The 13,815-nt window shown below is 40.7% G+C and overlaps 1 protein-coding gene across 1 annotated transcript in view; it reads right to left on the minus strand.

Moving 5' to 3' along the window:
* LOC136837696 (uncharacterized) overlaps positions 1-12,731 on the minus strand; it is a 189,403-nt gene extending 176,672 nt beyond the window's left edge. Inside the window, 2 exon segments of the mRNA XM_067102598.1 lie at positions 48-3,806; positions 3,809-12,731. Of these exon segments, the coding sequence (XP_066958699.1) occupies positions 48-3,806; positions 3,809-10,595 (10,546 nt within the window). The 5' untranslated portion in view covers positions 10,596-12,731.
* Positions 12,732-13,815: the final 1,084 nt, after the last annotated feature.

Below are 13,815 nucleotides of genomic sequence, written 5' to 3' on the forward strand. Positions count from 1 at the left end.
GATTCAAATCAATGTTTCCTCCAGGAATATCTACATCTGCCTTCAACTCGGATCTGGCATTTTAACTTCCACACTGGGAAGTTCAGGAGCTCTGGCTTCAATTTCGACATTTCCTAAGTCAGGAAGACCAATATCAATTTCTCCTTCACTTATTTTCAATTCTGGTTTTATCTCTGGCATCTTCATTTCCATGTCTATCTCAGGAACTTGAGGAATTTTGGTATTTATCTCTAGCTCTGGTAAGTTGGCTTTGCCACCCATTTCTGCTTCAACCTTTGGAATATCTGGTATGTCACCTGTGACTTTTACTGACATTTCTGGTTTGGCAATATCAAGATTACTTTCAAATTCTGGTAGCTCAGGAAGATCTACTGTAACTGAGGGGTCAACAGAAATTCCAGCTGGTTTTATGTCAACATCTGCTTCCAACTGTGGTAATTTTGGACTATCAACACTGATATCAGGAGTAGGACACTTAACTTTAACTTTGGGGGATCTAGGTTTACCAAAGCAAGACCCTAAATTTAATTTTGCTTTTGCAGATCCCTTTTCACTTTTAATTTTTGCATCAGGAATTCCAATACCACCTTCCACATTTGCTTCAGAGCCTTCTATATCTAATTTACCTGGCTTATATTCACCTTCCAATTCTGCCTTCTTTGATTTGCCAAAGCATGAACCTAATTTGGCTTTTGGGGTTTTGGTTTCAATGCCAACATCAGGAGTCTCAATACTAACAGCAGCAGCTGCACCTGTAGGCTGAACATCACTGATATCAACATCAGTCTTTGGTAATGAACCACTAGCTTCACCACGAACCTTTGGTCCTTTAATACTTAATTCTTTATGTTTATATTCACCTTTAAATTCTGGAGTTTTTGGTTTCCCAAAGCATGATCCTAGTTTTGATTTATGTTTTTTACCTTTTAGTTCAATGTCAGGACTATCAATAGCTACATCACCACTAACACTTGGGGATTTTCCACTAGCCTTGACACTAGCTTCAGGATCTTTATATTCACCTTCAATCTCTGGGCTTTTTGGCTTTCCAAAGCATGATCCAAATTTAGCTTTGGGTTTTTTAGCTTTTAATTCAACATCAGGAGTATCAATGGCAAATTCACCACTAGCACTTGGTGTTCTTACACTAGCCTTGGCGCTGGCTTCTGGTCCTTCCACTTCTAGTGAACTGGGTTTATAATCACCTTCAATCTCTGGGCTCTTTGTTTTACCAAAGCAAGATCCTAATTTAGCTTTGGGCTTTTTAGTTTTCACTTCAACATCAGGAGTATCAACGGCAAATTCACCACTAGCACTTGGTGTTCTTACACTAGCCTTAGCACTAGCTTCTGGTCCTTCCACTTTTAATGTACCAGGCTTCAATTCACCTTCAATTTCTGGGTTCTTTGGTTTACCAAAGCATGATCCTAATTTAGATTTGGGCTTTTTAGCTTTTATTTCCACATCAGGAGTATCAACAGCTACTTCACCACTAGCACTTGGTGTTCTTATACTAGCTTTGGCACTGGCTTCTGGTCCTTCCACTTTTAATGTACCAGGTTTATATTCCCCTTCAATCTCTGGGCTCTTTGGTTTACCAAAGCAAGATCCTAACTTAGCTTTGGGCTTTTTAGCTTTTATTTCCACATTAGGAGTATCAATATCTACTTCACCACTAGCACTTGGTGTTCTTGCAGTAGCCTTGGCACTGGCTTCTGGTCCTTCTATTTCTAGTGAACCAGCCTTATATTCACCTTCAATCTCTGGGCTCTTTGGTTTTCCAAAGCACGATCCTAATTTAGCTTTGGGTTTTTTAGCTTTTACTTGAACACTAGGAGTATCAACGGATACATCACCACTGGCACTAGGTGTTTTTACTTTAGCTTTGGTACTGATATCAGCATCTTCCATTTCTAATTTACTAGACTTCAATTCCCCTTCAAGTTTAGGCTGTTTTGGCTTACCAAAACATGATCCTAATTTAAGTTTTGGTTCTTTTACTTTTACTTTTGGTTTAGGCAATTCTACACTTGGAGCTGGTGGCATTTCTATTTCCACACTAGGAGAATCTATGGATGGTGATTTAATTTCCACTGTACCTGTAGGTAACTCAATGTCCAATCCTTCTACCTCTCCAGAAATGGAGGTAGATTTTCCTTCAAAATCTATATTGACACCTGGTTTTGATAATTTGGGAAGATTTAAATCAATGTTTCCTCCAGAAATATCTACATCTGCTTCCAACTCAGGATCTGGCATTTTAACTTCTACTTTAGGAAATTCAGGAGCTTTGGCTTCAATTTCAACATTTCCTAAGTCAGGAAGACCAATATCAATTTCTCCCCCACTGATATTCACTTCTGGTTTTAGCTCTGGCATTTTCATTTCCATGTCTATCTCAGGCACATGAGGAATTTCGGTTTTCATTTCTAGGTCTGGTAATTTGGCTTTGCCACCCATTTCTGCTTCAACCTTTGGAATATCTGGTATGTCACCTGTGACTTTTACTGACATTTCTGGTTTGGCAGTATCAAGATTGCCTTCGAATTCTGGTAGCTCAGGAAGTTCCACAGAAACTGAGGGGTCAACAGTTATGTCAGGTGGTTTTAAGTCAACATCTACTTCCAACTGTGGTAATTTTGGAGTATCAACACTGATTTCTGGAGCAGAGTACTCAACATTAACTTTAGGTGGTTTTGGTTTACCAAAGCAAGATCCTAAATTCAATTTAGCTTTTCCTTTTCCCTTCTCACTTTTAATATTTGCACCAGGAATTCCAATACCACCTTCCACATGTGTTTCAGGGCCTCCTAAATCTAATTTTCCTGGCTTATATTCACCTTCCAATTCTGCCTTCTTTGATTTGCCAAAGCATGAACCTAATTTAGCTTTTGGCCTTTTGCTTTCAACGTCAACATCAGGAGTGTCAATACTAACACCAGCAGCCGCACTTGGAGGTTGCACAACACTGACATCAACATCAGTCTTTGGTAAGGAACCACTAACTTCACCATAAACCTCTGGTCCTTTAATTGTTAATTCTTCATGCTTATATTCTCCTTTAACTTCAGGGCTCTTGGGCTTTCCAAAGCAAGAACCAATTTTTAATTTGGGCTTCTTACTTTTGATTTCAATATCAGGAGTGTCTACAGCTATTCCACCACTAGCACTTGGTGTTCTTACACTAGCCTTGGCACTAGCTTCTGGTCCTTCCACTTCTAGTGAACCAGGCTTATATTCACCTTCAATCTCTGGGCTCTTTGGTTTACCAAAGCATGAGCCTAATTTAGCTTTGGGCTTTTTAGCTTTTAGTTCAACATCAGGGGTATCAATACCTACTTCACCACCAGCACTTGGTGTTCTTACACTAGCCTTGGCACTAGCTTCTGGTCCTTCCACTTCTAGTGATCCAGGCTTATATTCACCTTCAATCTCTGGGCCCTTTGGTTTACCAAAGCATGATCCTAATTTAGCTTTGGGCTTTTTAGCTTTTAGTTCAACATCAGGGGTGTCAACAGATATTCCTCCACTAGCACTTGGTGTTCTTATACTAGCCTTGGCACTAGCTTCTGGTCCTTCCACTTCTATTGAACTAGGCTTCAATTCACCTTCAATTCTGGGGCTCTTTGGTTTACCAAAGCATGATCCTAATTTAGCTTTGGGCTTTTTAGCTTTTAGTTCAACATCAGGGGTGTCAACAGATATTCCACCACTAGCACTTGGTGTTCTTATACTAGCCTTGGCACTAGCTTCTGGTCCTTCCACTTCTAGTGAACCTGGTTTATATTCACTTTCAATCTCTGGGCTTTTGGTTTACCAAAGCATGAGCCTAATTTAGCTTTGGGCTTTTTACCTTTTAGTTCAACATCAGGGGTATCAACAGCTACATCACCACTAGCACTTGGTGTTCTTACACTAGCCTTGGCACTAGCTTCTGGCCCTTCCACCTCTAGTGAACCTGGTTTATATTCACCTTCAATCTCTGGGCTCTTTGGCTTACCAAAGCATGATCCTAATTTAGCTTTGGGCTTTTTAGCTTTTAGTTCAACATCAGGGGTATCAACAGCTACTTCACCACTAGCACTTGGTGTTCTTACACTAGCCTTGGCACTAGCTTCTGGTCCTTCCACTTCTAGTGAACTAGGCTTAAATTCACCTTCAATCTTTGGACCCTTTGGTTTACCAAAGCATGATCCTAATTTAGCTTTGGGCTTTTTACCTTTTAGTTCAACATCAGGGGTGTCAATAGCGACATCACCACTAGCACTTGGTGTTCTTACACTAGCCTTGGCACTAGCTTCTGGTCCTTCCACTTCTAGTGAAACAGGCTTATATTCACCTTCAAACTCTGGGCTCTTTGGTTTACCAAAGCACGATCCTAATTTAGCTTTGGGCTTCTTGGCTTTTAGTTCAACATCAGGGGTTTCAACAGCTACTTCACCACTAGCACTTGGTGTTTTTACACTAGCCTTGGCACTAGCTTCTGGTCCTTCCACTTCCAGTGAACCAGGCTTAAATTCACCTTCAATCTCTGGGCTCTTTGGTTTACCAAAGCATGAACCTAGTTTAGCTTTGGGCTTTTTAGCTTTTAGTTCAACATCAGGGGTATCAATAGCTACTTCACCACCAGCACTTGGTGTTCTTACACTAGCCTTGGCACTGGCTTCTGGTCCTTCCACTTCTAGTGAACCAGGCTTGTATTCACCTTCAATCTCTGGGCTCTTTGGCTCACCAAAGCATGATCCTAGTTTAGACTTTGGCTTTTTGGTTTTTAGTTCAACATCAGGGGTATCAACACCTACTTCAACACTAGTACTGGGTGTTCTTACACTAGCCTTGGCACTGGCTTCTGGTCCTCCCACTTCTGGTGAACCAACTTTATATTCACCTTCAATCTCTGGGCTTTTTGGTTTACCAAAGCATGATCCTAATTTAGCTTTGGGCTTTTTAGCTTTCAGTTTAACATCAGGAGAGTCAACAGCTATATCACCACTGGCACTGGGTGTCTTTACACTAGCCTTGGCACTGATATCAGAACCCTCTATTTCTAGTTTACCAGATTTCAATTCCCCTTCTCCTTCAAGTTTAGGCCCTTTAGGTTTACCAAAACACGATCCTAATTTAAGTTTTGGTTCTTTTACTTTTACTGTGGGTTTAGGCAATTCTACACTTGGAGCTGGTGGCATTTCTATCTCAATACTAGGAGAATCTATAGACGGTGATGTAATTTTCATTTCACCTGTGGGTAATTCAACATCCAATCCTTCTACTTCTCCAGAAATTGAGGGAGATTTTCCTTCAAAATCTATATTGACGCCTGGTTTAGAGAACTTGGGAAGATTCAAATCAATATTTCCTCCAGAAATATCTACATCTGCTTTCAAGTTAGGATCTGGCATTTTAACATCCACACTGGGAAGAGCTGGGGATTTGGCTTCAATTTCGACATTTCCTAAGCCAGGAAGACCAATATCAATTTCTCCTCCACTTATATTCAATTCTGGTTTTAGCTCTGGCATCTTCATTTCCATGTCTATCTCAGGAACTTGAGGAATTTTGGTTTTCATTTCTAGCTCTGGTAAGTTGGCTTTGCCACCCACTTCTGCTTCAACCTTTGGAATTTCTGGTATGTCACCTGTGACTTTTACTGACATTTCTGGTTTGGTAATATCAAGACCTTTAAATTCTGGTATCTTAGGAAGTTCCACAGTAACAGATGGGTCAACAGTTATGCCAGCTGGTTTTAAGTCAACATCTGCTTCCAACTGCGGTAATTTTGGATTATCAACACTGATTTCTGGAACAGAATACTCAGTATTAACTTTGGGAGCTTTTGGTTTACCAAAGCAAGTTCCTAATTTCAATTTTGCTTTCCCAGTTCCTTTCTCAGTTTTAACATTTGTATCACCAACTGGATGGGTGACTTCAATATCAGAGCCAAATTCTGGATTTTTAATGTCTACTTTTCCTGGCTTATATTCACCTTCCACCTCTGGACTCTTAGGTTTACCAAAACATGAGCCAATTGTAGTTTTGGATTTAGCAGTGGCACTGGGTGGAGCTACATTAGCCTCAGGATTTACCTTGGGGCCTTCAACTGATACTTTTCCCGGGCCATATCCAGCATCCACCTCTGGACTTTGAGGTTTACCAAAGCATGAACCCATCTTGGATTTGGGTTTAGAACTTTTAGTTTTCAGTACTGGAGCACTTGTACCCTGATCAATATCAATACTTGGAGCCTCTACAGAAGCCTCAGCTGTTACCTCTGGACCTTTAATTTGCATTTTCCCTGGTTTATATTCACTTTCCACCTCAGGGCTTGCTGGTTTACCAAAGCATGATCCTATTTTTGCTTTAGGTTTAACAGCCTTAGCTTTTATATCTGGGCTAACTACATGAATCTCAGCATCAGGGCTTGGCCTACTAGCTCCAATGTCTGCACTAATTTCTGGACATTCAGGACCTTTAGTCTTACCAAAGCATGATCCAAATCCAGCCTTGGCTTTCACATTAGGAACCTCAGCACTAGCATCAGCATCAACACTTGGGGAAGCTAAATTGCCCTCAGTGACTATAGGTTCAGCTTCCACTTTTCCTTTTTTATATTCACCATCTACTTCTGGGCTCTTGGGTTTACCAAAACAAGATCCCATTTTAGTTTTGGGTTTACTAGCTTTAACCCCTGAGGTATCTGCACTTATACCACCACCAACAGTTGGTGTGCTTCCATCAATCCCACTGGCAACTTTTTGGTCTTTAATTTCTACTCCTCCTTCAAATTCTCCCTCTACTTTTGGGCTCTTTGGTTTACCAAAGCATGATCCTAATTTGACTTTGGGTTTGGTAATTTTAGCATCAACATTAGCAGTGGGTACTGTAGCTTTCACATCAACATCAGAACTTACACCAACATCAGCACTAACATGCGGTGGAATTATATTGGCCCTGACACTAGTTTCTGGAGCTTCAATCTGCACCCTTCCTGGTTTATATTCATTATCTAGATTTATGTCAGGCTTCTTAAGAGTTACTTCCCCTGAACCCTGAGGTATCTTTATATCAACTGTGGGGAACCCTATTTGTTCAGTTTCACTATTTATACCTATATTTGGTGTTTCAAATTTAGCTTCCCCTGAGAAACTCTGACTCTTAATTTCCTTATGGACATTCAAGTCAAATTTAGGTAATTTAGGAACAGACAAATCTGCTTCCCCCTTTGGAACATCAGCCTTTAACTGGAAGCTAGGAGTTGGAAGACCAGTATTCAGATTAACAGAGTCTGAATATTGTGTGTTAATTCCCACCTGTGGGCCTGTAGCTTTACCTCCAATCTCAGCCTCCACTGTTGGAATGTCAGTAACCATCCCTGATATATCAATGGTAGTATCTGACTTCATATCTACATCCATATCAAGATTCCCTTTCATTTTAGAAACCTTTGGAATGCTAAAATCGATTTTCAATGGTTGCTTCCCTTTAATTTCCTTTAATCTTGCTCCAAATTCACCTTCACCTGCTGGTGTATCAATGCCTGTACTTTGCTTTCCCTTTATTTCAACATCAGGATAATCATAACTAATATCACCTGTAACATGTGGTGGATTTACAGCAACAACAGGTTTAATTTCTTGTTCATCAAATTTTCTAGGTTTATAGTCTCCTTCAACATCAACATCCATACTCTTTGGCTTACCAAAGCACGACCCAAACTTTGCCCTGGGTTTTTCACCTTTTATTTTACCATCAGGGGAGACTTCATGCCCCACACCAGAGTCATTAATTTCAGGTTTCCCTACTTCTAACTTCTCTGTTTCATATTCTCCTTCAATTTCAGATGTTTTGGGTTTACCAAAGCAAGACCCAAACTTAGCTTTAGGTTTTCCTCCTTTTACTTTAATATCCCCTGATTCTCCATTGATACCGCCTTCAAAATGTGGGACTGAAAGATCTGCATCAGATCTTTGCTCAGAGCTTTCTATTTTCACTGCACTAGTTCCAGATTTGTTTTTAACATCTGAACTCTCTGGCTTCCCAAAGCAAGAGCCCAATTTGACTTTTGATTTCTTCGTCTTTGAACCATCATTCTGAGACTGAATACTGATGTTACCTTTAGGATCAGGAGTGTCAATATTACATACAGCTTTTACATCAGGGATTTCTGCTTCTAATTTTCCTACTTGGCTGCCACTTGGAACACCATATCCAAATGAAACATTAGCTTCATCATTCTTAACTTCATATTTGCCAGGAGTATAGCCACCGGCAACTTCTGGACTTTGAGATTCAATAGAACGAGACCCGATATTAATTCTATGTGTTTCTCTTTTTAAATGAGCATCTGGTGTAGTGATATTAGCATTCAATTTTGCATTCATTACGTCTCCATGATATGAAGCAGCAGATTCATTAGTGTGTGGCAGCTGCATATCACCTTCCAAGTGAGCTTTGGGTATTTCTACACCAACATTCATGTTTTGCACATTAGAATGACTTCCTGCAGTGTTTGCTTTTCCCTGTACCTTTACCCCGGCTCTTGGTATATCTCCAGTGGGCTTGGTCATAGAAACCTGAACCTTTGATATTTCTCCTTCAGGAGCACCTACTTCTCTGGCAGTGGTCCCAACAGATACATTACTCTCTACAGTAGGAACTTTTGGACTAATATTTGCATCTTCCTTAGCACTTCCCTTCGCTTTACCAAAGCAAGAACCAAAATTAGTTTTCTTTTTCTTTGGCTCTTTGGTTTTTACATCTGAAGATTTTAGGTTTATATCTATTTCGCCCTCATGGTTTCCATCCTTTTCCTTATCAATTTCTGCAGCCAGGCCTAAGTTTGTTCCCGAGGTTTTGCCTTTCCCTTTTTCTTTATTTTCAGCTGATAAGTATGGATCCTCAATATCAACTTTTCCCTGAGAACTCAAGCATGCACAAGGTCCTAACGACTTTTTACTCTTTTCTTGCTTTGGGGTTTTTGTGGGTTCTAGCGTTGGTACTGAACTATCTAACTCTAACTGTGGCTGACCTCGAATCCCAACTGATGGTGCAGAGTGTTCTGGACATTCTACAGGGGAAACTCCTGGGTTTACTTTAATATGTGGTTGTGCGGATACAGAAGCATCAAGATGCTCTGGTATGTTAAGTTTGCCTGTCTTGAAGGTTAAACTTGGGCCAGCAGCACCATACACATTGGCATCATAAGTATGTTTCCCCTTTATGCTAGCATCATTACTAAGGCCCTGAGACTCACTAATACCACCTATCCTGGGAGAATCAACATTTAATTGGCAATCTAAGTTGCCTCCTGTGTCAAAATTGACTCCATTATGAAATGAATTATCACTACCCCTAGGACCCTTCATTCCCAAAACCAACCTATGGTTCCCCTTTAAAAGATCTGGAAGATAAGGCACATCTCTACCTGAGAAATCCTGAAGATCAGGCAATGGAAGATTAGGAGTAACATTTACACTGTAAGTTTGCGCAACCTGTCCACTACCTTCTATATTATTTCTATCCATGGATTCAACTGAATTTTCACTTGCTAGATCTAACTTAGCATTACCATCAACCAAATTTCCATCATCTATTTTTGTCCTACCTGTCCTTCCATGTATTTCCAGTTCAGGAGAGAGCAATGCACTCAATTCAGCTTCAAGTTTACTTAAGGAGTCTTTTGTTGCGGGTGACCTATAATCCTTCCCACTTAATTCTGCAGTAATGACTTTACCTGTAGATGATGTAGTAATAAATTTTTCACTGTCTGTAATATTCATTTTTGTATTAACTTCTAGGTTACCCTTACCTCTGAGTTCATCAATGACATTCCTTAATTCGTCACTCAAGTTAGAGGTGGCACTCACATCTAATGTGGGCAAACCTGTACCGTCGTATTTTCCCGAGATCTGACTGTCAAATCTAGAATCGGTCTGCACACATTCGTGAAGTAGACTATATCCAGGAGCATCAGGATCCTCTCCTTTGACGTATTCCTTCTTGATACTGATCAACTTCCCGTCTCGCAATTCCCAAGGAGGCTGTTGAACTCCCTCTGATAATTCTTTCGTCATATCGTTACTCGTAATATTATATGTATATGTACGCGTTTCGGTCCTTATAGTTTTATTCGATTCGATGCGGGTATCAACTTTCCACGACCCTTCCACATTGTTGAGTTCACTTTCGTCTGCCAAAACCCTCACACCTGGAACACCTGACGTATTGTTATCCATGATGCCAACACTTGTGTTAAAGTCTATAACGTGACCATCTACGACTTCCTTGCCGTCTTTTGCCAGCTTAGCCTTTGTTGCGTCGCTTCCAGGAGAGAAATTCAGTAGCCACGAGCGTCTCTTATTTTCATTCTGGCCAAAGACAGAGGAGTCTCCTCTGAACCTCCAAGAGTACCTCTTGCTGCTTCTATCTCCTCCTGGAGGTGGAGGTGGTGGATATGGAGGTGGAGTGTCAAGGTCCGCCTCCTCTGGTGCCTTCTCCTCCTCTTCTGTGGGCAATGGGGGGAGGGGGCGATCTGTGCTTGGTGGAGGCTCTAAACGCCTCTTCTTTCTTACTGTAGTTTTGCCTTCACTGTTACCCATTCTGGGGCTGCTTCCAACAATTCAGAATCCAAAATTTGCAAGTGAAGAAGAATGGCACTTACCGAACACTCAAACATCCTCGTCACTTTTAAAATGCCAGTAAAACGAAATATCTCAATATCTTTCAAGAAAAGCTTTTAAAAGATCTGAGTATTATGGTTTTCAGGCACTTCCAAAATAACTCAAAAGAAATTTATGATGCGATTACTCTTATATATACAGTACTGCTGAAGCAGTAATTATTTTTCCTAGCAAAATCGAGATGTTTGATGCCAATCTGTGCTCGTATATTATCTGTCAAAACTAATAAATGCCTTGCGTGTACTTTATAAATATGATATAAATTACAATAAACTTGCAGCTTGAACTCGAACTTGTGAAAACTTTGTTATGCGCCACTCTGAAAAATCCTTTTTCCATTCATGTCAATCTTAGAGGAGGCACTGAAGGAGGACACGGTGTGAGGGCGGACGAGCGAGCGAGCGAGCTACAACACAAAACACATCCACGCTCTAGGATGGCGCGCGGGCTACTGACTGGATGTAGATAACTTGGAGTTTAGAAGCGACCGGGTCTTTAGTGGGCAACCCGCACGAATTGGGCACCAGTAGCCACGCCCACCTCACCAGCGTAACTTAAACAAACCCACGTATACACATGTGCGACGCTCGTTGTCAATGGAAATGCTTTACCACGGACAATCTGTGAACCATCGGCGCTGAGAACTTCAGCTGTTGACATGGGGAATGCATTCATTCCCGTGCCACGTCAATTCAAACCTCGGTTGCGAACAGCGATCCCCACCTTCCTTCAAAACACACAACAATAATTCCACACACCACCAACCCCTCGGAGCAAGCACACGCCCACCTCACGGAAAGAGCTCGCATTCTCCTCCTCCTCCTCCTCCCCCACAACCCCCTGACCATTCCTTTACTCCTCCAATTCCCTCACACCAAAGCCTCCCCCAACAACAACATTATCCCTCCCGAGCATTCCCTACCAAAACATCTCCCTCTCCCTCTCCCCCTCACCCTCCCACTCACTACTACTATTTCGCCCTCAACCCCACTATGGACACGCACGCACATCACATCACTTCTCTTCACTCCCTTCCTTCCTTCCTTCCTTCACGTAAACTCTGCTGCTCCACGGAGACACACGAGGCCTCAGTCACCTTTCTCTGCTTCCTTCATATAAAATCATCGCTCTCTCTTTCTCTCTCTTCCTCGTGTACGTGGTTTTAGTGACTGGGTGAGCGTAAACCAGCACGCATGCCATATCTAAGTATTTAGCTATCTATCTATGTACAAACGCATGCATCATAATGATTTAATTCACACATGCCAGCATATAGTGTTTACACTCGCATATTAGAATTTACTTTCCTCTTCACTTGTCAAAATAGCCAATATCCAAAAAAAGCGATTACATTCTGTAACCTCTAATTGTAGTGATGGCGAAAAGATGAATAGCCTTCTAGATTTGCATCTTCATGTCATAGAACGGGAAGCTTATGACATGACACAAGCCATTTCCAGAAATCGTCGGCCTCTTTGGCTTCTCTGCCTCAAAATGACATCAGATATAAAAATAGGAGAATGCGGCAGCTGCCCAGAGCAAAGTTAACTGGCGGCCAAAGCAATGCTTGCTTGCTGGAGCAATCTTGAGTGTGGCGTTGACAACAAGAAGGAAAGCAATGCGTGGAAGGATGTATCAAGCATGAGAGAGAGAGAGAGAGAGAGAGAGAGAGAGAGAGAGAGAGAGAGAGAGAGAGAGAGAGAGAATAGTATTACTTCTGTACCATATGTAAACAAAAGCTAAGATCGTTTTCTTTCATGCTGACGAATATTACGTCTTTCATCCCGTCGCGATTAAAAACCCATGTTGACTATTAATACATTATACCTGAACGTAGTCTATATGTATATAAAGGTTGTACCCATACTAAGTAACGATCAAATTTAAATAAGAAAAATTTTGAAAGAATATTGTCACTGGACATTAAAAAAAAAATTACACATACGCAGAGCTGAAATTCTCTTGTCGATGACATTGCATTATTATGGATGTATTTTTCATTCAACAGTTCACTGAAGAATGGAGCAGCTACTCGTTTCGATTTTTCTGAACAGCCACCCCCTGTCAGAGGAAACAACTTACAATTCTAATCCTCCTCTTCCCCTCACACCTTGCTTTCTAATCGCATATACTGTCATATGTAAACAGCAGCACCATATATAAATGAATTACAATGCACATACAATATGTACATGAAAAAACAGAGACAGGCTTAAACTGTGAGACAGAATACCTCGAAAACAGCATCTGAATCAGTTAAATGCATTACAAGACAGACAATGCTGTCACTAGAGAAAAACTAGACAGGCTGAGACCGTAGATTTCTCACATGGGGTTAATAATATTTCTAACCTTTCACAAAACCACTCTTTTACAAAGGACTATTAGTACATATTATATACGACTTATTTTCTACGTTTTTCTTTCCCACCTGTCGTTTTCAAACTTTTCTTGGAAGTTATTTCTTTCTTGAAAGAGTTCTCTTTGATGACCACAGCTCAGCAGTCTCCTGAAAGCTTTTGCATATCTTCCATTGTATTTGGACAACAAATCTGCTGTCTTAATAATAATAATAATAATAATAATAATAATAATAATAATAATAATAATAATAATAATAATTCATAAGTATGACGATTTCTAAACGAGAAATTTTGCACTACAGTTCGGGGTGATCACAGAAACGCTTCCACTGATGAAAATTCACTTTACAACAAACTACAATCAAGCGTTGCATTTGATAGAAGGCTCTGTAAGGATCACTGCAGTACATTTTATAACCAATTAACGAAACCTGTTTCGCAACATTCAGAGAGAGAGAGAGAGAGAGAGAGAGAGAGAGAGAGAGAGAGAGAGAGAGAGAGATTTAAAACGTTTCAATCACGACCAACTGAAAACCGAAACAATTAAACTAATGTTTAAGTTGCGAAGTAAACACATTCTACTTGAAAAAGGAGAAAAAAATACGTAAAATAACAAACTTCATAAGACAATAAGAAAAAACCCACCGATGGACATTCTCTCTCTCTCTCTCTCTCTCTCTCTCTCTCTCTCTCTCTCTCTCTCTCAGCACCACACACGCAGACACAACACACTACTGACGCCTGCATATGAGCGGAGAAGTACGTGAGAGTAACAT

The sequence above is a fragment of the Macrobrachium rosenbergii genome, chromosome 4 (assembly GCF_040412425.1).
Source record: "Macrobrachium rosenbergii isolate ZJJX-2024 chromosome 4, ASM4041242v1, whole genome shotgun sequence".
Taxonomy (NCBI): Eukaryota; Metazoa; Arthropoda; class Malacostraca; order Decapoda; family Palaemonidae; genus Macrobrachium; species Macrobrachium rosenbergii.